The sequence below is a fragment of the Mesoplodon mirus genome, assembly GCF_964341445.2.
Source record: "Mesoplodon mirus genome assembly, chromosome: 10".
Taxonomy (NCBI): domain Eukaryota; kingdom Metazoa; phylum Chordata; class Mammalia; order Artiodactyla; family Ziphiidae; genus Mesoplodon; species Mesoplodon mirus.
In genome coordinates this window covers 15,260,293-15,285,851 of record NC_138986.1, presented here as the reverse complement: position 1 = coordinate 15,285,851, position 25,559 = coordinate 15,260,293, and the positions used below count along the sequence as shown (strand labels likewise).

Sequence of the window (25,559 nt, the reverse complement as noted above, 5' to 3'; positions counted from 1 at the left end):
ACAGTGGTTAGAATATGCCAAGGAACAATTTCATGGGTCTTTACTTGGGAATGTAATGTACGCCTGTCCCATTACTTAATCCTTTGATGTTGTGAGCCTCTGATGCTTGGCTTTGTAGGGTGTGTGCTCAACAGTGAGCTCCCAGAGCAGAGTTAATCTCCTTAGTGTGCTTAGGAGCTGTGGACTTATTCCTCCCAAATACTGGAAGGGTTGTTGTCTGGGAAGGGAGAGGCTGAGTGTGTCTGTAGGAAGCTACAGGAATGCAGATATCTCCTCTTTAGGACAAAGAACTTGTCTAACTGTAAAAGCTATCAGGAAATGAATGGGCCACCCTGGAGGTAATGAGCCTCCTGCGCAGCTTGTGTTTAAACATGGCTGGACGAGCCCCGGACACTGATATCTAGAAGGAGATGGATGAATGGGGACATTAGAATCCCTTCCAAGATGAGAGTCTGGCCATGCCTCACCACCCATGGTCCATTGACTTAGGCCTCGTGCCCACTTAATGCCCTCAGTAAATGGCCCTGGAAGAACAAATGCCAAATTATCCATCAGCAAGAAAATGACATCAGCTTAATTATTTAAATCATTTTGATGGATAATTCTTTGCCGTTTCTTGAAGTTGATAGTGTTATTGGCAGTACTGCTGAATAACTTTTCTTTCTTGGCACTCTTGGTAAAGATATGTCTATATCTTGACTTTAGCTTAAGTGCGGCCTTTGTAATGTGGGTAGACCATAAAAAGATCCAAGGAAGTTGAATGATTCAGTGATTCTGGAGTGGCCTGGTCTCTATCAGTCTCCTCCGGGTTGGTTCTTGTACCATAGATTGACTGTGCATAGGTTGTCTACAAAACATTAAATTTACTATTCCTTTTCCCCCAAACCAGGATCACACCCACCCCTCTTGGAGAAGGGAAAAGTACAGTTACAATTGGGCTCGTGCAGGCACTGACTGCGCACCTGAACATCAACTCCTTTGCCTGTCTGAGGCAGCCTTCTCAAGGACCGACTTTTGGAGTGAAAGGTAGTTTACTTAACAACTAGTATATTTTTCAGAGCAAAATCTATCACCAACAAATGTGGAATTACAACTTACTAGAGGAAATGGTACATTTCATCTCTACATGCACTCCCGCAGCCCTCCACCCCTCACCCACCTCCCTGCACATTCAGTAGGTCGCCCCAACATGATCCTCCCGCAGAGAGAGCTTCAGGGGGAGGTCTCAGCGGAGCCCCTCAGGAAGCCGATGCCCTTGCTTCCCTTGAGCAATGCTTGGGCTCTTGCTCGGGACTCCAGCCTTGGGCAGAAGCCTTCCATTTCATCAGTACCTTCTTTGCCGAGCGGTTTTGAAACTCTGCTCTTCATATTGGTGTTTTGTCATCCCAGCCAAGCTGAAAGGTCTTTCCATCCAAACCATTAAGAGATCCCTTAGGTCAGCCCCAAGCCTCATGTCGTTGGAGTTGCCGCGTGGGCCCTGAGGAGCTCTGGAAACTGACTGTGGACCGGGAGATGCGATGAACTTCCTCTGTGGCTGTGGTTGGGCTGCTATCTGGCCCCTCCACAGTCACTAGTCTTTCTTCATGGATTTATCGTGAATCATTCTTCAGCTCACTTTATGATGGCCTTTACTGCTGCAAATACTGCTTGTTGTTGGTACTTTGTGGTTTTTAGCAGTATTATATTTATATAACTGTTACAAATATTAACAACTCCTAACTTTAGGTACTCTTAGAATGTCATACATTATGTAGTGCAGTGAACACTAGACGTGGACAAGAAGGCTGGGGTTTTATTTGTGGCTGTGTCTCTTACCGCTGTGTGACCTTTAGCCAGTCATAACTTCTCTGAGCCACATGTGTAAAAATGTAAAAGGTATATAGTACTAGGCTTACCAGATTATCGTGAGGCAAAATAGTGTATAAAAAATAGGGTCATCTGTAAAACGATGTGGGCACAGAAGGTATCATTGTTTTAGCATAGAGAACTCTTTTTAATGTAATAACTACTATGTTGAGGGATAGCAGCATGACAAATCATATATGCTATTAACTAAAATAAACTGACAGAAGTCTGTAATGTGTAAGTCTGTTGATCAGGTAGATTTTATTTAGGAAAGTTTTTTGGTACTTTAAATGCATGTGCAGTTTAGGTGAAGCATAGCCACATAGATCTAATAATAACTTAACGAAAGAATCTCATGTTCGCTGTAACGCCGTTTGCTGTATTCTGCTTACCCCCCTTTTAAACAAAGAGACTGAAGTCCTTAAATTATATAGTGGGACGTAGGGTGAGCTTTCTTCACCTTCTGTTCTGCTTTGCCTGAGACATATTATTTCTCACTGCCTGTTTTTATTACATCTTGGGGGTACGTGCCTCCCTGTTGGGCTTGGGGAGCTGTGTCCCTGGGGCTCCTGTACTTGGCAACTCATTTCAAATGGTACCTGCTCTGTTGATAGGAGGAGCTGCAGGTGGCGGATACGCCCAGGTCATCCCTATGGAAGAGGTAAGATTCCAAGAGACATGCGTCTTGTGTCACTGTTTTTCCCGCCTGGAACCTTTTCTCTGTGCTTCTATAGATACAGGCCCACAGTACTTTATCCTCCATCCCAAAGTTCTGAAGGCTCTGGAAACCAGAAATGTTTGCATGACCCTTTGGGGGAAAACCTGACATTTACTGTTAATGAGCTACTTAAGGATTTTGTCTATACCACTTGGTGTAAATATTCATATATTTTGCTGCAGAAATATTATTTTTGATTAATGGATGCTGACCTGGACCCTGCTTGGAAGGTTTTATAAATAAATTATGTGTCCATCACACTACCTTTCTACATTCCAAAAAATTCTGAATCCCAAAACCCACCTCAAGGGTTCTGGATGAGAGGATGCAGAGCTGTATCTCCATCAATCATCTGTTCTACTGCTGAATTCAGGAAGGCCTGGACCCTTCACTTCTGTGAACTGAGACTCCAGAATCAAATCCAGTCACTCATCTGTATCCACAGGTTCCACATCCATGGTTTTGACTAACTGCAGCTTGAAAATACTCAGAAAAAAAATTTTCCAGAAAGTTCCAAAAAGCAAAAGTTGAATTAATGCACGCTGGTAACTATTTTCGTAATGTTTACACTGTATTGAGTATTATAAGTAGTCTAGCGATGATTTAGATTATACCGGAGGTTGAGAGTATGTTATATGCAGATACTACGCTGTTTTACATAAGGGACTTTGAGGGTCTGTGGATTTTGCTGTCTACGGGGTCTTGAAACCAATTCCCCATGGATCCTGAGGGACAGCCATAGTTCCAAAAAAAAAAAATGGTCCAAATAGGCCAATGGTGTCAATTCTTATTTCTACAAGACCAGTTTCTACATCCTGTATTAACACTTCCTTGTCCCCTGGATTTAACCAGTGACCAGTTCCCATCAGTTCCACTCTTCACATCAGCCTCTTGGTTCAGGTCCTGAGAAGTCTTCCTAAAGCCCGTGTCCTTTTCTGTTGCCTGCGTTTCAGCAGTTACTCTGTCACGCTCCGGCCGTCTCTCCACCCCCAGTCCAGTGTCTCAGGTTCCCACGCCACCCTCCCTGCCTCCACCCTGTCAAACTCCTTGACCTGTTGTCTCTTGCTTCCAAGTCTGGAAGGTTCTTCCCTTCCTTTCCTTCCTTCCCTGCTCAGCTCACATTTCAAATGGTACCTGCTCCGTCGAGGTTCTGTTCCATCCCACGGATCCCCTCCTGCTCTGTGTTTACCTCCGTGTGGTCCCATCGGGCCGTGAGGAGTTAGACCCCCTGGGCCCCAGCACTTAGCAGTGTGCCCAGCACGTAGGAGGTGCTCACTAGGAAGTATTTGTTGATTTTGTTGAAGGAATAGGAAAGATTTTTCTTTTTACCCACAGAGATGTGAGCATCATGGAAGCTAGAGGGAAATTTTGGATAATCTTCAAATATTGAGGGTGGGAGTGAGAAAGAATAGTCAAGGCTTGGCTGCGAAAAATAGCCCCAGACCTCACATCTGCAGGAGGATGAGTAACAGTCACAAGCCAGGAAGCTCCAGAGCCAGGGGCCCAGGTTGGGGATGGAGTGTGAGGAACGTGGCCTGGGAACAGCTCAGGATTGTGCCATCGAGTATTGAAAGGGTGCTGGTGACCTGCTGTCATATGGCATCACCTGCATGGCCCAAGTTGGGCCAAACTGAGGGACAGCGTAGTTAGAACTATCTGAAGAAGTTAGCAAATTACAAACATGCTGATTCTACAAATAATAATCATGTGTGCACATAAGATTAGAAGAAAAATAACGAAATAGAGAGTTGTGAGAGTGATACTTTTTTTCTGTTTCTCAGGCTGTCACATTCTATATTATTCTATTGCTACTGTGTGTTTTATTCCCTGCCTTATTCCCAAGTACATTTGATATGGTACTATTTTCTTAATTATAAAACAGTGCATAAAAGTACATGAAAAAAGAAAACCAAAATAAGGAATCCAATCATTAAGTCCATCAGAATTGTTTCACTCTTAACCTGAGAAAGGAAGAATTTGCAATAGAAGGTCTGTGCAAGTGTTCTTTGTTGTCAAGTGGAAGACTGACATTTTCTGATCTTCGGATTCAGGCTATAGAAAACATATCCTAAGCATTGTAAGGGTATGTCATTAGCATAATATTTTGTTTATTTGGAAAGTCCTTCAGAACTGCAATGGTTGTTTGAAACAAGTAGAAAGATGTTTTTGTTTCATTTTATAGTTCAACCTTCACCTGACTGGGGACATCCATGCCATCACCGCTGCTAATAACTTGTTGGCTGCTGCTATCGACACAAGGATTTTGCATGAAAATACTCAAACAGATAAGGTGAGAAAGTCTCCTTGTTGGCCATTTTGGGCATCTTATCCTGGGATTCCTGGATTAAGGAATTCATGAAAAAACTTTTGGAGTCCGAAAGTTCTCTGAAATTCTATTCAAAATGTTGTGAATTGTATATATGTCCTTATTTCTTAAGGAGAGGATCTATACTTTGGTAAGGTTCTCAAATGAGTTTACGACCACTACCAAGTTATTGGGAGAATTATGCTAGTTGCACTTTTTAAGCCAAATTGTCTTCAAGACGAACCTTTAGTTTTAAAGGTAATTGGTAGACAAGTTCTCTTAGTTTTGCCCATGGGTGTAATCTCTGGTCTCTGCTAAGGGCGTTGGAGAGATATCTTTTTAAGATTCTGATGTTACAGGCAGCTATCCTAGATGCCCTGCTAAACAGGTCAGACCCCCTTTTTGGGCCTCAGGGCTGTAGGGTCTGAGAGGTAAATCACACACCTGAAGGGGGCAGACTACTAGATGCTAATTCCTCAGACATAGAACATGGTTAAAAGTGGGAATTTCTGACACATTTTACAAAGGTCCTGACATCCTCCAATTAAACTAACTCCCTAGTGAGTTTTTGAAGCCAAAAATAAATATAGAGATGAATTTTAATTTGGTAGTTATAAGGCTGTAGATCAAGAAATGGATTTTCATACAAACTCTTTACAATGTGCATTATTGCAGATCTAGTCGGATTTATTAAAATGGCAGAACTTCAGTCTAAATTGTTTACATTAACCAAGAATTTTAATAGGGTCTGTAATCTAAACAGTTTGGTTATAAATGTAATGAACTTTGTCATATTCTGTAAATTGTCCAAGTTCGTGGTTGGCCCTTAAACTTTTGTGAGTTTGGTTTTTATTTTGTGTTTCTAGGCTCTGTATAATCGACTGGTTGCTTCAGTGAATGGTGTTAGAGAATTTTCAAAAATTCAACTTGCTCGGCTGAAAGTAAGTTTCTAGTTAATGGTTCTTTAAAAAGAAAATACCCTGGAAACAAGTCAGAAAAATTCGCAGAACCAGAAATTTTGAACTTGATTTGATTTTGGTTTTCAGATGCTTTTTTTGGATATTGAACTCTAAATAGACAGAACAATGTAACAGAGATGGCCCAGAACTAGAGGCCTGAGGCCTTGATCCTGCACCAAAAAGCAGGTGGACAAATTAGTTCACCCTTATAGATGTCAGCTTCTTCATCTATAAACCGAGAGCACCACTCTGCTGAGAACTCTAGTCAGCTAACAAATGAGGATCGCCAAGAGTCTTCCTTTTTCATGACAGTTCTTAACTTTCTAAGAAAGACTTTGAAAATTCATCTATTTCAGTTTTTACTGTAGCAAGATTCTAAGATAGTATTTGTGGATGTGCTCTTAATTCTTATCCATTTTACCATTTTCTAGTGCTGTTTGCTACTTAATGCCCTACTATCACATAGATTTTCCCTTTGCTTTTTTTCAGACTAAAAAATAACTTTAATGGTATAATCTACAGCCACTGGTTGGTGAGAATTGGTTTAAAAAAATCACCCCCTGGCTTCTTATTGAACCAAGTTCAGTTTGTTGAGAATAACACACAATATGGTATCCTCAGCATCTCCAACGTTTATAGTTTATTTCCCAGATTCTTTTCTTATACTTTATCAAAAACCACTTTGTTAGAGTGTTTTCTTTATACAAAGAGATGCTTTAAAAGTTTTAATTTTTTTTTTTTTTTTTTTTTTTGTGGTACGCGGGCCTCTCACTGTTGTGGCCTCTCCTGTTGCGGAGCACAGGCTCCGGACGCGCAGGCTCAGCGGCCATGGCTCATGGCCCTAGCCACTCCGCGGCATGTGGGATCCTCCCGGACCAGGGCACAAACCCGTGTCCCCTGCATCGGCAGGCGGACTCTCAACCACTGCGCCACCAGGGAAGCCCTTAAAAGTTTTAATTTTTTTTCTTGTGGACTTAGAAATAACTTGAAAACATAGACATAATCGTTACTTAAATTATTGGTAGGGACTTCCCTGGTGGCGCAGTGGTTAAGAATCTGCCTGCCAGTGCAGGGGATACGGGTTCAATCCCTGGTCTGGGAAGATCCCACATGCCTCGGAGCAACAAAGCCCGTGTGCCACAACTACTGGGCCTGGGCTCTAGAACCCACGAGCCACAACCACTGAGCCTGTGTGCCACAGCTACTGAAGCCCACGCGCCTAGAGCCCATGCTCCACAACAAGAGAAGTCACTGCAGTGAGAAGCCCGTACACTGCAACTAAGAGTAGCCCCCACTCGCCACAACTAGAGAAAGCCTGCGCGTAGCAACGAAGACCCAACACAGCCAAAAATAAAAATAAAATAAATAAATAAAAGAGGAAATTGTTAAAAAAAATGATTGGTATTTGTGTCTAAAAAGGACAACTAGTGAACTGGAGCATCAGTTAGATGGAAGTTTTATGCCCTTTCTGTGCACGGCGCGTGGTGACCACGTAGAGAGCCTCAGGCTATGACAGACAATACGGCACTTATTCTTTGTGTATTGTCACCTGTTATTCGAAGGGTGTATTATTACAAATATCTGTGTCTCCCATTTTAGGAGGTGTTTGGACCCATTCATTTATGAGTTGGACTAACCTACCATTTACTTGAAGTTCAGCTTAGTTTTTAAAAAGGCTTTACTAGTCATGGAGAAGGTAAAAGTAGAGGGATAATTTGGTTCCATCTTGCTTTTTATTCCTTCTAAAACATATTTTGTTCTTCTTAATCATTAGAAACTGGGAATAAATAAGACTGATCCGAGCGCTCTGACAGAAGAGGAAATGAGGAAATTTGCCCGTCTTGACATTGACCCCTCCACCGTCACGTGGCAGAGAGGTAGGTGCTGGTGGCTAGATGGGGAGGGTGACATGTCTTCCAGCTGGAGCTCTTCATAAACGCACAATTGTATTTCTTCCCACTGTCTTCCTAGCTTGCGTTACATAATCCCTCCATTTATTTCGGTCACTTATTTTACCAGCCTCTTCTCTTATCCTTGCCTCCTATTTAGGAGAAAAAGCCGTACCCTTAGCTCATCCCGTTCACCCCATCTCTTCCAGATTTCCGAGGAAAATTACTTTTTTCCTGTCTCATCTCTGGCCTCCTGTATTCTCTTTGGGGGTAAAAATATCTGTGTCTCTCCCCTTAATTGTCCTGCCGCCCTCTCTACCCGCCATTCTAATTTCTTACTCTCTTCCTCACCACTAGCTCTAAGCAGCTTAGAAATTTGTATTTTCAGTGCAGAATCTTTTCTCCGAGTCTCTTGCTTCCAGCCACTTACTAGAATCCCCTTCAGCACTTCAAATGTGGAGTAGAGGGATGTCTGTCCTGACCTCCCTGTTTGCCTCTTGGCTGTGACACCCCTCACTTCTCCCGCACTGCCCTCCACAAGGGTGGAATAGTGGGGAAAAGCACTAAATGTGGAGTCAGGAGCGTTGAGTGGGTGTCTCCCCCTCCACGAGTCACATACCTGTTCTGGGCCCTGGTGTCTTAGAGATGGAAATGGAGGCGGTAATATATAATTATAGGCATGTGGTAATAGCACTTGATAAAACCTACCGAAGAGTTATATGGTGTGTATTCCTTTTATTTATTTTTTCTTTTTTAGAATTAAATCACAGCTGCTTTTACTTTAGTAGCAACTATGACAAGATGTTTTCCAACTTTTTTTTTTGAATTTTTAAATTTTATTTTATTTATTTTTTTATACAGCAGGTCCTTATTAGTCATCAGTTTTATACACATCAGTGTATACATGTCAATCCCAATCGCCCAGTTCATCACACCATCACCCCCACCCACCACTGCTTTCCCTCCTTGGTGTCCATATGTTTTTTCTCTACATCTGTGTCTCAATTTCTGCCCTGCAAACCATTCATCTGAACCATTTTTCTAGGTTCCACATATACGTGTTAATATACGCTATTCGTTTTTCTCTTTCTGACTTACTTCACTCTGTATGACAGTCTCTAGATCCATCCACGTCTCTACAGATGACCCAATTTCATTCCATCTTATGGCTGAGTAATATTCCATTGTATATATGTACCACGTCTTCTTTATCCATTCTTCTGTCGATGGGCATTTAGGTTGCTTCCATGACCTGGCTATTGTAAATAGTGCTGCAGTGAACATTAAGGGTGCATGTGTCTTTTTGAATTATGGTTTTCTCTGGGTATATGCCCAGTACTGGGATTGCTGGATCATATGGTAATTAAATTTTTAGTATTTTAAGGAACCTCCATACTGTTCTCCATAGTGGCTGTATCAATTTACATTCCCACCAACAGTGCAAGAGGGTTCGCTTTTCTCCACACCCTCTCCAGCATTTGTTGTTTGTAGATTTTCTGATGATGCCCATTCTAACTGGTGTGAGGGGATACCACATTGTAGTTTTGATTTGCATTTCTCTAATAATTAGTGATGTTGAGCAGCTTTTCATGTGCTTCTTGGCCATCTGTATGTCTTTGGAGAAATGTCTATTTAGGTCTTCTGCCCATTTTTGGATTAGGTTGTTTGTTTTTTTAATATTGAGCTGCATAAGCTGTTTATATATTTTGGAGATTAATCCTTTGTCCGTTGATTCATTTGCAAATATTTTCTTCCATTCTGAGGGTTGTCTTTTTGTCTTTATGGTTTCCTTTGCTGTGCAAAAGCTTTTAAGTTTCATTAGGTCCCATTTGTTTATTTTTGTTTTTATTTCCATTACTCTAGGAGGTGGGTCAAAAAAGATCTTGCTGTGATTTATGTCAAAGCGTGTTCTTCCTATGTTTTCCTCTAAGAGTTTTATAGTGTCCAGTCTTACATTTAGGTCTCGAATCCATTTTGAGCTTATTTTTGTGTATGGTGTTAGGGAGTGTTCTAATTTCATTCTTTTACATGTAGCTGTCCAGTTTTCCCAGCACCACTTATTGAAGAGACTGTCTTTTCTCCATTGTATATCCTTACCTCCTTTGTCATAGATTAGTTGACCATAGGTGCGTGGGTTTATCCCTGGGCTTTCTATCTTGTTCCATTGATCTATGTTTCTGTTTTTGTGCCAGTACCATGTTGTCTTGATTACTGTAGCTTTGTAGTATAATCTCAAGTCAGGGAGTCTGATTCCTCCAGCTCCGTTTTTCCCCCTCAAGACTGCTTTGGCTATTCGGGGTCTTTTGTGTCTTCATACAAATTTTAAGAGTTTTTCTTCTAGTTCCATAAAAAATGCCATTGGTAATTTGATAGGGATTGCATTGACTCTGTAGATTGCTTTGGGTAGTATAGTCATTTTCACAGTATTGATTCTTCCAATCCAAGAACATGGTATATCTCTCCATCTGTTGGTATCATCTTTAATTTCTTTCATCAGTGTCTTATAGTTTTCTGCATACAGGTCTATTGTCTCCCTAGGTAGTCAGCTTTTTCAAGGCATAAAACAATCTGTTTTACATAAAAACTCCAATATCAAGCTATCAATAGCTATCTTTTTTTTTTTTTTTTTTTTTTTTTTTGCGGTACGCGGGCCTCTCACTGCTGTGGCCTCTCCCGTTGTGGAGCACGGGCTCCAGACGCGCAGGGTCAGCAGCCATGGCTCACGGGCCCAGCCGCTCCACGGCATGTGGGATCCTACCAGACCGGGGCACAAACCCGTGTCCCCTGCATCGGCAGGTGGACTCTCAACCACTGCGCCACCAGGGAAGCCCTATTTGGGGTTTTTTATATGGTAAAATATACATAGCATATCATCTTAATCATTCGTAAGTGTGTAATTCATGGCATTAAATACGTGCCACGAATGGCATATAGGCCAAGGCTTGGAATGGTTACACCATCACCACTAACTACACCCCGAACCTTTTCATCATCCTCAACAAAAACTCAACACTCCCTAAATAATGAGTCCTCACCTTCCCTCAGCCCCTGGTAATCACCATTCTACTCTCTGTTTCTATAAATTTGCCTATTCTAAGAACCCCATACAAGTGGAATCATACCATATCTGGTTTATTTCATTATGCATAATGTTTTCAACGTCCATCCATGTTGTATCATAATATATCAAACGTTCACTCATTTTATGGCTGTATAACATTCCATTATATGTCTATACCACATTTTGTTTATTCATTTGTCAGTGGACACTTCGCTGTTTCCACCTCTTGGCTGTTGTGAATAATGCTGCTATGATCACGGGTGTGCAATAGCTGCTTCCAGTTCTATTGGATATATACATGGAAGTGGTGGGTCATATGTTTGTTCAATGTTTAACCTTCAGAGAGGCTTAACTGGCTTCTTCTTGTGTCTCAGGTTTCAGTGTAAAAAGGACACTCCTTCAGAAATGCTTTTCCTTACTGCCTGTTCAAAACGGCACCCCACCCCAAACCCCTTCCCAACACACGCCGTCATATCCCCTCCTTGGTTTGCTGGCTGGGTGATCCCTAGTTTATTTGACCCCTTTCTGTGATCCTCCCACGGGATCATCAGCTCAGGGAAGCCAAACTTTATCTCTTGATCTCTGCTGCCTCTGCAACACCCAGAATAATGCCAGACACACACTGGGCAGCCAGTTCCTGCTTGTTGATGCTCTGTTCTCTTCTCTTCCAGTCATAGATACAAATGACCGATTTCTACGAAAAATAACCATCGGGCAGGGAAACACAGAGAAGGGCTATTCTCGGCAGGTAGGTGGTGTTTTCTCTAGGGAGGACTCTGCTCTTGCACATAAACCGGCCCAGAAGCTGGTTCTCCACATTTCTCTTCTTGTTCCTCCACCCTCAGTAACCAGTGGGCCCCTGATGAGTCAAGGTGTTTCTTCCAGTCCCTCAGCAGGACTGGGAAATCATCAGGAGACAGAAAGTCTCCAATATTATTTTGCCATCCTTTTTCTGTGTGATTTTAGTTGTGTTTCTGGTAAGAGCCATTCAGGGTGTCCCTTGAATATACATTCTAACATATTTTATTGCCAACCCACCCAGTTAGTACTATATCTGCGTAACAACTGAAAAATGAAAATCTCAGACACATTACTCACGTTTCATAAACCAAAGAACAAACACCCAGTTATTTGGCTTAATAGCCTGAGAAGTTGTTAAGGATAATGTCTTATTACCCAAATCCAGAAAATGTAGAAGATAAATTATGATGTCCACCTTCATTTTAATAGGTCTCCAGGGTGCGGTGATGGTGCTTAGTGAATATAAATTCATTCTACAATTTTTCAGCCAGGCCTAGCAGGCCTCTAAATTATTATTTTTTGTAGTAAACTTTATAGCTTAAGACACTTTTAGATTTATGGCCTTTACATTGTTAAGTTTTTAGTAACCTAAAAAGAATCACTTTTACTATAGTATTCAGTTCTCATACCAAATAGACTTTTGGATCTTTTGAAATATTTGAATTAAAAAGTGAATCTGAACAACAATGTCCTACCCTATAGCACAGGGAACTCTATTCAATACCCTGTGAGAAACCATAATGGAAAAGAATATAAAAAAGAATGTGTGTGTGTGTGTGTGTGTATGTGTGTGTATAGAACTGAATCACTTTGCTGTACAGCAGAAATTAACACAACATTGTAAATCAGCTATACTTCAACTTAAAAAAATTAAGTTAAATTTTAAAAAGTGAATATGAGGATTGAATCAAGAAGACAAGCTAAGCCCCTACTCCATCCCTCCTCCAAATCCTGGAACTTGCGCACACAAACAGATTTCAAATAGTCAGTATCCTTGCTAGAAAACCGGAGTCATGGCCATACTCTTTCGGAAAGCTTCTGAAAGATAGGAAGATGGAATTGGATGGGTGGAGAAAAGCACAAACCAAAATATGGTGGAAGTATTGGAGGGGGTTGCTAAATTCAAAGGCATTAGATACCCTACTTCTCAGATACAGGAGAGGGATGGGGACAGCTCCCAAAAAAACTGGTGCACAGGCACCTTCCTGGGACACCTGTGTTGAGACACAGCCAGTGGATACATTGGTCTCAGCTTTGGGGCCCAGCCGTGGGGGGCAGCTCACATCAAAGTCACAGATTCGCTTGTGTACTGTGCTTCCTGGCTGGCAGTGAAAAGCACCTGGTGCAAGGAAAAGCAGTATATTGTGACACTTAGGAAAGGGCAGCCTTTTGTCATTTGCACACTGGACAACTTCAGGACTAATCCTGTGAGAGACTTCAGGACAGGAAGCCAAGGAGCAGCATGTCCTATGTCCTACTCTCTTGAATGTCTAGAGACAGGGTGAGGTTGTCAGAAATCAGGTCCCCAGACACGGAAAAGGGAGCATCAAAGCCAGGAATCATCTGTATTAAAGGAAAACACATATCATGAACATGGACACCAACACAGCAAAGAGAAGCTTAGATGCCCTAGACAAGATTGCAGATCAGATGGGGGGGGGCTTTGAAGAGATTGCCATCAGTATTCTCAGAAGCTTAAGGGAACTGTCCTACAAGGATTGAGAATTAGCTGTTGTGGAAAAAAATGTGTTAAAATCTTGGAAATAAAACTGTAGTGTCAAAATAAAAATCCAGTTAGTAGATTAAATAAGAATAGGGTTAACTGAATGAGAGAGGAAAGTTCAATCCAAGAAACTCTCTCAGAACATACTACCAAAAGGAAAACCATAGAAAATATAAAGGAAAAATCAAGAGACATACGAGACACACCAAGAAGTTCTACTACTCATCTCAAGTTACCGGTGAAAGTAACAGAGAATGTAGGGAAGAATATATTTGAGGAAATAATAAAAAGGAAATTTATTGACTTTAAGGAAAATTTAGAATTTTCATATTAAAAGAGTTAACAAGTGCTGAGCAGCATAAATGAAGTAGACTTACATCCAGACACATAATGTTGAAATTTCACAATGCTAAGGGTAAAAAAAAAAAAATTCCAAAGAGCTGCCAGAGAGGGAAAAAAGTCTTGATGAGTCACAAAGGAGTTAGATTCAGATTGTCATCAGACTTCTCACTGACAGCACTGAATGCAAGGTGACACTGGGAAAACTGATTTGGAGTTCTGAAGGAACAGGATTTTCAATCTAGAATCCTTGAGTAGAAAGAAAAAAAAATTTGGAACAGAAAATACAAAATAAGCTGGCATAAGTCAAGCACAGTAGTTTGGCCTAGTAGAATTGGCACTGACATAAAAAGCAGAAACTAACGAATAGACAATTTTGATATAAATAAAAATTAAAATGTTCCATATGGAAAAATGATTTACAAAATCAGTAAAAGACCAGTAAGAGTCTGGGAGAGGTTATTTGCAGTATAAATATAACAACAGGTTAAAGTGCCAGACATAAAAAGAATTTCCATAAATTAATACTCAAATACTGCTCTCAGTAAGGCCTTCACCTTCTTTAAAACTGCACCTGCCTGTCCCCAAACTCCCTCTTTCTTTCCCTGCTATCCTTACTTATTTGTTTATTTTCTGCCTCCCCCCGCTAAGATGTGAGTTTCATAAGGGCAGGGGTTTTGGTATGTTTTGTTCAGTGCTGTACTCCCAGTGCACAGGACTTTGTTACATAGGAGTAGTAGGTGTTCAATAAATCTATACTAAAGAAATGAATAGGATAAGTAGAAGATCATAAGACTTATCTATGAGCTCATTAAAACAAATAAATTAATATGAAACAGTGAGGATGCAAAGAAATAGAGACTCTTACACAGTATTAGTGAGAATATAAATTGTAAAGCCTTTTGGATGATAGTTTGTTAATATTTAAAATTTGAAATGCCAGAACAATTCTAACTTCAGGATTTTCTTAAAAAGGGGGGAATATTTACTCAGGTACAAAAAAAAATCTATGTATAGGATACTAATTGCAGCATTTTTTGTAATGGTGAACATTGGAAGCAATCCAATGTTCATCGTTAGGGGTGATTACATATATTTGGTGTATCTTTTTGCACAACAGAAACAGATAGCTGTTGAAAATGATAAAGTGTGTATCGGGGGAGTGACATAGAGCTCTCATACAGATTGTGAAATTGAAGGTTTGTCCATACAAACGTATGGACACCAAGGGGGGAAAGTGGTAGTGGTGGTGGGGGGTGATGGGATGAACTGGGAGATTGGGATTGACATGTATACACTGATATGTATAAAATAGATAACTAATAAGAACCTGCTGTATCAAAAATAAATAAAATTCAAAAAAATAATAAAATCAAATCTTGGAAAAGAAACAAAACACGTTAAAAGAATTTGGACTAAAATGAATATAGCGTAATCTAGTTTATGTTAAGAAAAAGCCAGCATACATGTTTATATGTGTAAAAACACAAAATGGAAGCTGGAAAGCTGTTCACCTTCTGAAATCAATGACTTCTGATTTCAGAAGAGGAATAGTAAGGAAGTTCTTTCACATTTTCTTTGCGTATTTTTGTACTCTATCTTGGCACTAGAGAGATGCAGGATTAACAATTGCTGTGATCTGAATGCCTATTTTGTGCCTTTTATTAGTAGGCCCATTACATACGTGAGCACATTTAGTTTGTAAATCTGGTTTGCAAATGAGAAAAGTTGCCATATTGTGTTAAGTGACTTGTCCAAGGTTATGTTCTATATTGCTTTATGCATACATATTGTTAAGTAAAAAGGGATTATATCTAAGAGGTTTAACTGCTTTTTTTTAACCTTAAAACTATTGAGGACATCTTTTTATGTCAGTAAATGTAGATCTATATCATCTTTTTTGGCTTGTGGTACCACATGGCTTGTGGGATCTTGGTTCCCCAACCAGGAATCGAACCCGGGCCTTTGGCAGTGACAGTGCAGAGTCCAAATCAGTGTACCGCCAGGGAATTCCCTATATCATCATTTTTTTAATGCCTATATAATACCACATCTTGTAGATGTACCATAATAGATACAACCATTTCGCTGTTAATGGACACTTAGGGTGTTTGCAGTGTTGGGCTATCATAAATAAGCTGTAACATACACGTGATAAACAGATCCATAATTGCAGAGTCAAAGGGGATTCACATCCTTGTCAACATGGCTTTTTGTCTTTTGTCTAAATCTGTGATAAACAACAAGAATAATCTCATCTACACCTTTATGTGATTTAGAAATATTTTATTTGCAAAACAAAAGTGAGCAGCCCTCTATTAGCTATACCATTCAGGCATAAAATGAGTAACTATATTTATATTGATCCTTGTTTCATTTTGACGTTGCTAGAGATGCAAAATTTTGAAATTGTAATGATTACAAATGAAGAACTTATGGGTGTTATACATTCCACTTATCACTTACACAGTTAATATTTTAAGAATATTTCTAGCCTCAGGTTTTGCGCAGAAAGTCTCATCATTTTTAGTTATTTTTCATATGTACTGTTTCTAATGGAACGGTGGTGTAGAAAACCCTAAATTTCATACAATGAAAAACCACTTAGGTTTGGAATGAGTTATATTGAGAATGTAATAGTTGAGTATAGGTGCCTTTGCCTTTCAGGTAATGTGTTTTCACTAAATCAATGACTACTGAAATCTCAACCAGGAAGTAGCCAGAAGGCTCCTTCTTTCTTTCACTTCCTTTCTTGTGGGTACCGGAAATGGACAATAAAATATCTCCTGAGGTCATCCCTCCAGGGCACAGCCATTTTCTATGTAAGACTGAACTTGTCTGGCTCACATGCCCCTTGGGAAGGAGTGTAATGAAGTGGTTTTGTCCAGTAGCTGAATTCGGAGGGGGAGGACATGCGCGGTCCTTGTGTCTCTTTTGGTTGCTGTTGGATTGTGTCCAGCTTGGAATCAGAGCCAGGAGCAGGAATAGGAAGGCCAGGAACGTTTCTCAGGAAGTAGCCGCTCTCCAGCATTCATGGCTGGACAATTCATGATCTGATGTGGCCAAGCCTCCGTGGACAGCTCAGAACTGATTCCATGTCACCTTATGACTGGGGGGATAACAGAAGTCGAGGGTCTCCTCACCGCTGTGCTGAGCTCTAAGTCTGGGAGACTGGCCTCAGAACCCTCTTTTTTCACGATCTGCTCCTTACCTCTTTGCTGGGCAGACACATGCATCACCCTTGACACACGTAAATAACAGCAGGGGTAGGCAGCAGACTCTTCCTTTATTTTGCTGATATGCATTGAATGCCTCCTGCATTTCACACTCGGGCCTCCAAGCTGGGGACTCAGGAGCAATACCTCCCCAAATGGTCCCTGCCTTCATGGTAGAGCCGTGCGTCCATCAGATCATCAATTAATAATTCCAAGGCTGAAACGTGCTACAGAAGCAAATCTCATAGCGCCGTGAGCTGCTGTAATGGGGGGCCCAGCCAGACCGTGCTCAGCACAGCAAAGGGAGGAAGGAGTGGCCTCCCTAGGGAGCATTGATCCCAGGCCTGGGCATGTGCTGGAAACTTGTGCCTCTGAGAACGGCCCATCGAGGGTGAAACCCTGGGCCTGCAGGAATTGCTGCAATACAGATCCCCATGGAAATGGCCATCCAGGTGGAGCTGCAGCTGACCAGTACCTTGGCTTTGCCTTTTCAGGCGCAGTTTGACATCGCCGTGGCCAGTGAGGTCATGGCAGTGCTGGCTCTGACTGACAGCCTCACGGACATGAAGGAGCGGCTGGGCAGAATGGTGGTGGCCAGTGACAGAAACGGGCAGCCCGTGACGACAAACGATTTGGTACGTCCATCCCAGAAGCTCCAGAGAGCTCGCTGCCCCTGTTCTTTTGTGATCAGGAGAAGGAAGGTTTTCTTCCTCTTACATCACTGGGTAATAATGGGAATTCAGAGACTTTCTGCACACATTTTCCTGCTCACGATCCCGTTTGTCTTACGACTTCATCATGTTCTCACAGGCATTTACAACATGCTTGTACCTGACTGCGACAAAAGCATATGAAATGTATTTCATGAGCTTTTCATGATCCTTTCCAATCCTGATCTCTACTCTGCCTGGGGTGTGGTCATCCTCCTGCAGCCTGTGGCTTTTTTAAAAAAGTGTGATCTGTGCTGGCTTTAAATTGAGGGCAAATCACCTTTCCAAGGAATAAGAAGTGACTCCACCTTCATGAAAGGGAAGGTTAAGTTAAAAATGGCACTTTTTTGGCTCCAGCCTGCTCCCTGGGCACCCTGGCTTGTTTAATTTTGTGCCTTCGACTTGGGGTTTCACATTATAAAAACAGAGCTCCTCCTTAATCATTCTTACTCATGTAGCTTTCTGTTGCGTGGAACGATGCTTCTTACAAAGCTTTCATGGTACCCTGGCACACCACCACCTTTCTTAGTGCTTTGTGTAATTTGGCGTGCTAATCTTTTTTCCTATTTTTAATAACCAACTTTACTGTTAATCCCCATCAATGGTGTAGCTATTTCATTTGCTTGTATGTGTTTATAAGCACATAGTACTTAGTACAACGTAGGCAGCCATTACTCTAAATTTAAGCTTACTTTCCCACATATCGAGTCACGTACCATAATGGAATCTTAAATGCACAATGATGATTGAAAAACAGTTGTGAAAAGGAGACAGGCAAATTAATATTTTATTAATTCCAGGGCCTTGGGATATAATTTTAAACCTTTGCCAAAATGTCTTGGTTACCTTTTGGCTCTTTTGAAGAGATGAATCTGAATGACTCAAGTCCTGTCAAGTAGATTAAATAGATATATTTATATCAGCAGGCCATGGAATGCTTAGTATAAGGCTTAAAGAGAAAACTCAAACCCAGGTTGCTGTACAAGTACTGCTTTTAAAAAATTATCGACATCTCAACATTTCTCTCTAAACTTGCATATAATAGTTTCTGTATAAATATTTATCTGTAGCCTCTTAATCTTAGGTATCAATAAATATGTGCCTGGAGTAGTTTGAAACTTTATCCACAAATATTTCCCTAAACTTACTCTTTTGGTTTATGATAAAACTCTTGGATCTGGACCAAAAAAAACCCAAAGTTAACTCTTTTTAGTTTCCTTTTGTGTTTCTTGTTTGCAGGAGGTACCTGATTTCTTCATATATTTATAACAGGAAGATTACAGTTCTTGCAAGGTTTATTTTCTGCAATAAAGTAGAAAGTAAATTCGATTTTTAAAGAAATCCTCAATGATTAAATATTACAAAAATACAAAAATAGAAACTGATCATATAAGAGAAAGACTTAACATTGTTGGTGATAGAGGTGGAAGGAGAAAGTAATAAATGAATGCACCTCGGAGAGCTGAAGAGCCTCTAGATTCTACCACCTTATCTGTTAGGATCTGTTGCATACCACATTTATTTTTTCAGGGCCACGTTCACATGCATTTGCTCGTATTATGGCCTTCCAATAACTGACTAATCTGTTGAAAGATACTTGCCCAGTGTCTTTAGAAAAGGTGGAAGGGAGTTTTTTTTTAAAAAACTTCCCTTTGTGGCTTCCTTTGGCACAAATAGTTTCCCCAGCAGCTCTCAGACTTCATCCCTGCTGCGTCTCTTCCTCCACCTCTTTTTTTCCAGGAATGGGATAGGGAGCCTCGAGAGAGCCCAACTCAAGCATTACAGGATTGGAAGGAAGCAGCCACAATCTATGTACAAGTGGCATCAGCTCCATTCTAGGCAGACATAGCACGAGAGACAGAAAAGGAGGAGCCTCTCCAATGCAACAGTGCCTTCTGAGTGCCTTCTGTTACCTGTGGGATGAGAGGTCGAGAGAGGGTGGGAAACCAGAATGGGTGCCTTTACACACGTCCCTTTCCCTTTCTTCGTTCCCTCTGTGTAACAAGCCTTGTTTTTGTTCTTCATCTGATTTCTCGGGGCAACAGTGTAATCTCTGGTAATGAAAAATGATGTGCATAATTGCAAATTGAAAGGTATGGCAAGCCTCTTATTTCCATCAAAGGAGGTTTTTTAAAAAAATGCAATAACTACTACTTCCCCATCACATCTTAGAAGGGTTGGCATCCATTCAGGTGGAGGAGAGATGGACAGAGGCAAGAGCACTGTGTCACCTGTAGCTCAGATGTGACGGCGGCTGGTGGGGATGCCCACGTAGGAGGTAGGCTGGTGAGAAAAGGCTGAGAGACCCTTGTGCGAACGATTTTTTCTGAATAATCTAAATAAGTGGGCATTTTTCTCCCTTTCCTTCAGGGGGTGACAGGTGCTTTGACTGTTCTGATGAAAGATGCGATAAAACCAAATCTGATGCAGACCCTAGAAGTAAGTGATTTTCTTTTCATAGACATTGTCGACAGAGTTGCATTAATTAGATTGCTTGTGCGTTCCCACACGTGAGCATTTCCAGCCAATATGAGCCCATGAGGAGCATCAGAATAACTGCTTGGTCATCCCCCCAAAAGTTCAAAGTTCTTTGATATGATTCATATCTTGGCTAATTAAGTACTAATTGACCAGAGGAGAAGCTTAGAAACTCAGTGTCTGATATCTCAGTAACTTGTGTAGCCACATTTATCACGTTAACATGATGTTTTCTGTTGCCTTTTTTTTTTTTTTTTGACTCAGCTTCTCATAATCCTTAAGTTTGGGGAGTTCACGTTTGTTGTCTTTTTTCTCTCCAAGCAAAACTCAGAGTATTCAATAAAATTAAACACACACACACACACACACACACACACACACACACATACACACAGAGTAATGCTGAGAAATGTTTTCTAAGAAAGTATGCTGTGCTCCACTTTTTTAAGAAGGTTGTTTTTTGTATATGGCTTGCTCAGTGGGGGCTGACACAGCCGATGCTTTTCCTTCCGGAGCGCTTGCTCTCTTGCTTTTGACGCCTTGCTTTCCTGGACCTTCTCAGCGGCCTCTCCTCTCTTTTGCTGCCTTCTTCTCACTTCTCCAGCTGCTCTTTCCTCCAGTATCAGCCATGTGATAACCCTTGAACTCTGGTTCTGAATCTCCTGACCTCAGCATTTCAGACTTGTAGGTGTGGTTACCAGGAGCTGCTAGGGTGGGTAAAAGGCATTTCAAAGTTATGCATTAAAAAAAGCATCTTTGATTCCTATCCACCTCCTACCTCCTCCCAACTCGTTCAATCCCCCAAACCTGGTCAGTGGTTCAAGCCCAAAACCCACCTTCTTGTCATTTTCTACATGGCACAAAATATTATCTGAGAGCCCCTATTTCTTTTTTTGTTTACTGTATTTCTCCTCCCGCCAGGACGAGAGCAGGACTTCTTCCGTCTTGTTCACCATCGTATCGCCACAGCTCCTAGAAAGTTCCTCACACATATCAAGTGCTCAGTAAACACTTGCTGAAGAATTAAATGGATATTTATTGTTTTTACTCCACTGCTCCTAAAAATATATACATGTTAAATAAATAACTAAATGAATGAGAAAAAATGTATAAAGAGACATGATATTGCTTCATCGTAACACTTCCCCCTCAAAAATGAACACATGATCTGGGCTTCCCTGGTGGCACAGTGGTTGAGAGTCCGCCTGCCGATGCAGGGGACACGGGTTCATGCCCCGGTCCGGGAAGATCCCCCATGCCGCGGAGCGGCTGGGCCCGTGAGCCATGGCTGCTGAGCCTGCGCGTCTGGAGCTTGTGCTCCGCAACAGGAGAGGCCACAACAGTGAGAGAGAAAAAAAAAAAAAAAAAAAAGAACACATTGTCATCATCATTAGGGATGATCAGTTTACTGTTTTAAATAATCATCTTTCTTAGATTAAAAATTACTCCCACCTTTAATACATACCCCACTCTAAAAGACTAGTTTCTTGTTAGTTGAATGAATTACTGGGTTGGACTGCCCCTAAGCAGTTCTTATTGTGCTCACATTTGTGATGTCATTTTGATGTCACAGGCAATGGGCATTGTTTGAAAAAAGAATACAGCATTCAATTAAAATATCTGCATGTATGAGCTCTGCTACCTGCGTCCTAAATATTCATTCCACGTTAACCTGGCTAAGCAGTGGCAGTAGGAACCTAAATCAACAAATGATCTAAAGATCACTGGTTAATGTACAGATACTGCTTTAGTGCTCATGTTTGAACACACTTGATTGTTAGTCCCAGAGGAGGTTATCAAGGGTTCCATTGCTGCAAGGTGCCAGGAGACCAGTAGTTCTCAACCCTGGCTGCACATTAGAATCTCATGAAAAGATTTAAAGATGCTGATGCCAAGCTCTCCCCCAGACAGAGGGAACTCTAGAATGTCTGGCAGGTAAGGCTTGGATACCCTGGGTGATTTTTATATACATATAAGCTTGAGAACTTCCCTGTGGAAGAGAGAGAATAGGAGATCTTAACATTTTACCATGGGTTAACCATATGCAGTGTCGAGGAAAACACCCACTTGCTGCAGTCTTTTGTCCAATATGGGAGCTCCTGGCCACTTGTGGTTATTTCAATCTAAATTAGTTTAAATTACATAAAGTTTAAAATTCAGTTCTGCAGTCATACTGGTTCTATTTCTATTTATTTATTTATTTTCACCAGCCACATTTTAAGTGCTCCATAGCCACATGTGTATGGTGGCTATTGTATTGGCCAGTGCAGATACAGAATATTTAGAGCACTGCAGAAAGTTCTTTGGATAATGCTTTTTTAGATCTCCGGTCAGCAAAGAGCAACTGAAGTTTTAATCTTATGAAATGTTTAAAAAGTCCATTTTGGAGAATATTCACAGCTTTGTCATAGAAACCAAGATATTTCCTGTTATTACTTTCCTAAGTGTTCTGCATATAAAATAAAATATTGAACTCAGGATAGATATTTTTATGTCTTTGGGTTAGTGATAGAATTTCTTAAAGTATTAACTCAGTATCCTGCATCATATAAGTATAAATATCAGTTGAGTGTGTGAGTATTTGTGTCTCTGTTTGAATGTCCAACAATGATGGTCTAAGAATTTTTCTATTTAAACCACATACTGGAAGTTCAAAAACCGGGGCTCTAATACTGCTTTCATGATTAATCTGTGTGGCTTTTAAGTTCATTTACAATTAAAATTAAATGCTGCCCATCTAGTCCCTAGAGTGGTCATCCCAGGAATAGCAGTGTGTTTATGCTGACAGCCATACCCTGTCACCTGTCGCCCTGGAGACTGGTGCCTGGTGCTTCTCAGACAGATGGCCAGGATGAGGGTTGCAGGGTATAGGAGAGTGAAGCCAGCCGCCCACCCAGGGGTGGAGCCTATGACCTTGTCTCTTTAAACTTCTCTCATTAGCTCCGCTAGCTTTCCACAGGCAGCCACATCCTAGGACTGGCAAGGCTAGGAGGTGATGGAGACATTAATACCTTTTAAACAGTGTTTCCGTCAAAGCACTTAAAAGGCTTATCTGCATAGAAGTGAGAAACTATAGATGGATAGACAGGTGGAGATCTAGACAGTAAACATGCATGTATGCATTTTCATAAACATGTATTCCAGTGTATTATTTCCACAGACATTTGTATGGCCATATCCATACTCTGTGACTGTCCCTCCTGAGGACTTTGGGGGGAAAAGTGAATAGAAAACTCTGAGTGGCTTTGATAAATTCTTTTTCACTCTCAGTGATGATTTGTCTTTCACTGCCTTTCTTCCTGCTTTTGTTCACCTCTCTCAGCTTTGAAACATGTTCGCTCACAGCCCATCCTGGTTCATGGGAACTTTCCATGGCTCCCAGGCCCCATCCCCTGCATCACTCCCTGCCTTCCCCATGTCAGTGAAAGGGCAACCTGTATTTTCACAGATGGAGCCAAGGTTCACACACACAGACCTCAGTGGCCCCGGCTGACTCTGAATACAGTCTAAACAATTTAATGCATGTGGGTGATTTTTTTAGAGAGGGCTACAGTCTCTTCTCTTTGACAAAAGAGAAGTGTAGAAATGAAAGTAAGAATGACTATATGACAGATTTTGTTTAAATAATTAAAATCTAAAGTTTTTGAGAATTCCCTTATTTATTTATTTATTTTTTTGCCTTTTTAGTAACTAACATTTTAGTATGGGTGACATTTTTCTTTCGTTTTAATAATTACCAGGTAACTTAACTTAAAAAATTAACAGGTAAGAGAAATGATGAGAAAGACAAAGTTTTTAAAAATCAGAATAAGATTATTATTGTAAATATAAAAATGGCTTATAATAAAATATACTTGCCCTGCCATGATTCCCACGATTCATTTATTGTGTTGATTTTATGATTAGATTTTTCTTGAATTGGTTAATTTCTTAATGGGGTAAACAATTTAAACAAGCCTCTTAGACCATCAAGGTTTAATTCCATTCTTTGTAACAATATAATGCAGAATAATGTGAAATAAGGTTTATTTCATGGTCACCAAGACAGCTAAAACAGTGGCTTATCAAAATTATAGTAGGAAATAACTGATTCTCATAGCTTTTTTAAATTTGCTCTTCCGCTTCCACAGGGGACGCCTGTATTTGTGCATGCTGGCCCCTTTGCCAACATTGCCCACGGCAACTCTTCAGTGTTGGCTGATAAAATTGCCCTGAAACTGGTTGGTGAAGAAGGATATGTAGGTAAGTCACTTTTTTTAAATGTAGTTTTTGAAGAATATTGAAGAAATCTGAAAGGTGATGGCTGGAACAGAGTGAGATCCATTCTGACATGAAATATATTCTTGTAAGCCCACCTTTCAGAGATGGCCTCAGTACTGGAAAAACCCTAAGGTCTGGGCTGTACTAGTGACATGACATTGTGGTTGACCCATAGATTTTGATGTCAAGTGCATGTGGTTTAGAATATAAGCTCTGACACTTGCTGACGACGTGACTTTGGGTACAGTGTAATGACCTCTGAGCCTCAGCTTTCTCAGCTGAGAAATGGTGATAACAATATTGTATCAAACCTTATAGGGTTATTTTGAAAACCAGATGAGATTATTTATTCATTCAACAAATATTTATTGACAACCTAACGCATACAAGGCATGCGACTCAGAGCTGTGACTACGCAGTGAGCAAAGCAGACCTAGTCCTGCCCTGCTGGAGCATACTGTGTGTGTAATTTAACAGGAGAAAATGCTCATTAAATGTTAGCCAATACTAGCTGTAATAGGGATACTGATTACTTGAAATGAAATCAGTCTGCTCTTCGTTGAATCCGAGTGGGGTTTTGTGGCCTAATGGAGGAGAGATTCCCAACCATTAGACTAGGACATTTTTATTAGTAGGGCCTCAGATGTTTTGCTGCTGTGAAGCCCTTCTTTGTGGTACTTGCTTCTCTCTGGCTTTTGTTGGATATTCCAGCCATAAAGAGGGGGACACTGCCATAGAGTTTGCTCAGTCCACGCCAGCCCCAATCCCACCCACAATATTAAGGTTGTAAGAAAGAAAAAGATAAACAAGGGTTCGTGGAATATCACCTTAATTTGACATCTGAGGCATTACACTGGCAGATTTTCACATGCCAACAAGTAATTTACATTCACTGCGTGAGTGTCTATAATCAAGTCTAGCAGTTGCTTTTTTCACACTGATCGTTAGCCTTGTATCTCAGAAGGGAGTTATTTTACATGAAAAGATTCTGCTGGACAAAAGATCTTAGCTCTGCATTTTTACACTTGGACATTAAAAAGATCCCTCAGGGTGGCTGAGTCTGTTTTAAGAATTCCTTATAGACATACAGTCAGGATCAAATGAGGATTTATGTGGTTCATTTCTCAAAGGTCTGCATTATACAGCTCTCGTGTACTTCGCTGCTTGGGTACCAAATCCGCTATGAGAGTAGCTAGACATGCCATCTAAGTGGATTTGCTCAATTGATCACAGCATAATTGTAGAGCTAATGGAGG

General features: G+C 40.8%; 1 protein-coding gene across 3 annotated transcripts in view; it reads left to right on the top strand.

The window, feature by feature from the left end:
- The window catches only part of MTHFD1L (methylenetetrahydrofolate dehydrogenase (NADP+ dependent) 1 like), a 198,655-nt gene that overhangs the window by 51,675 nt on the left and 121,421 nt on the right, over positions 1-25,559 (top strand). For all 3 annotated transcript variants that reach the window (XM_082633842.1, XM_082633840.1, XM_082633841.1), the window contains 9 exons: positions 890-1,026; positions 2,460-2,506; positions 4,746-4,853; positions 5,735-5,809; positions 7,602-7,704; positions 11,449-11,525; positions 17,350-17,490; positions 19,936-20,004; positions 24,174-24,285. In XM_082633842.1, coding sequence (XP_082489968.1) covers positions 890-1,026; positions 2,460-2,506; positions 4,746-4,853; positions 5,735-5,809; positions 7,602-7,704; positions 11,449-11,525; positions 17,350-17,490; positions 19,936-20,004; positions 24,174-24,285 — 869 coding nt within the window. The remainder of the gene's footprint in view (positions 1-889; positions 1,027-2,459; positions 2,507-4,745; positions 4,854-5,734; positions 5,810-7,601; positions 7,705-11,448; positions 11,526-17,349; positions 17,491-19,935; positions 20,005-24,173; positions 24,286-25,559) is intronic.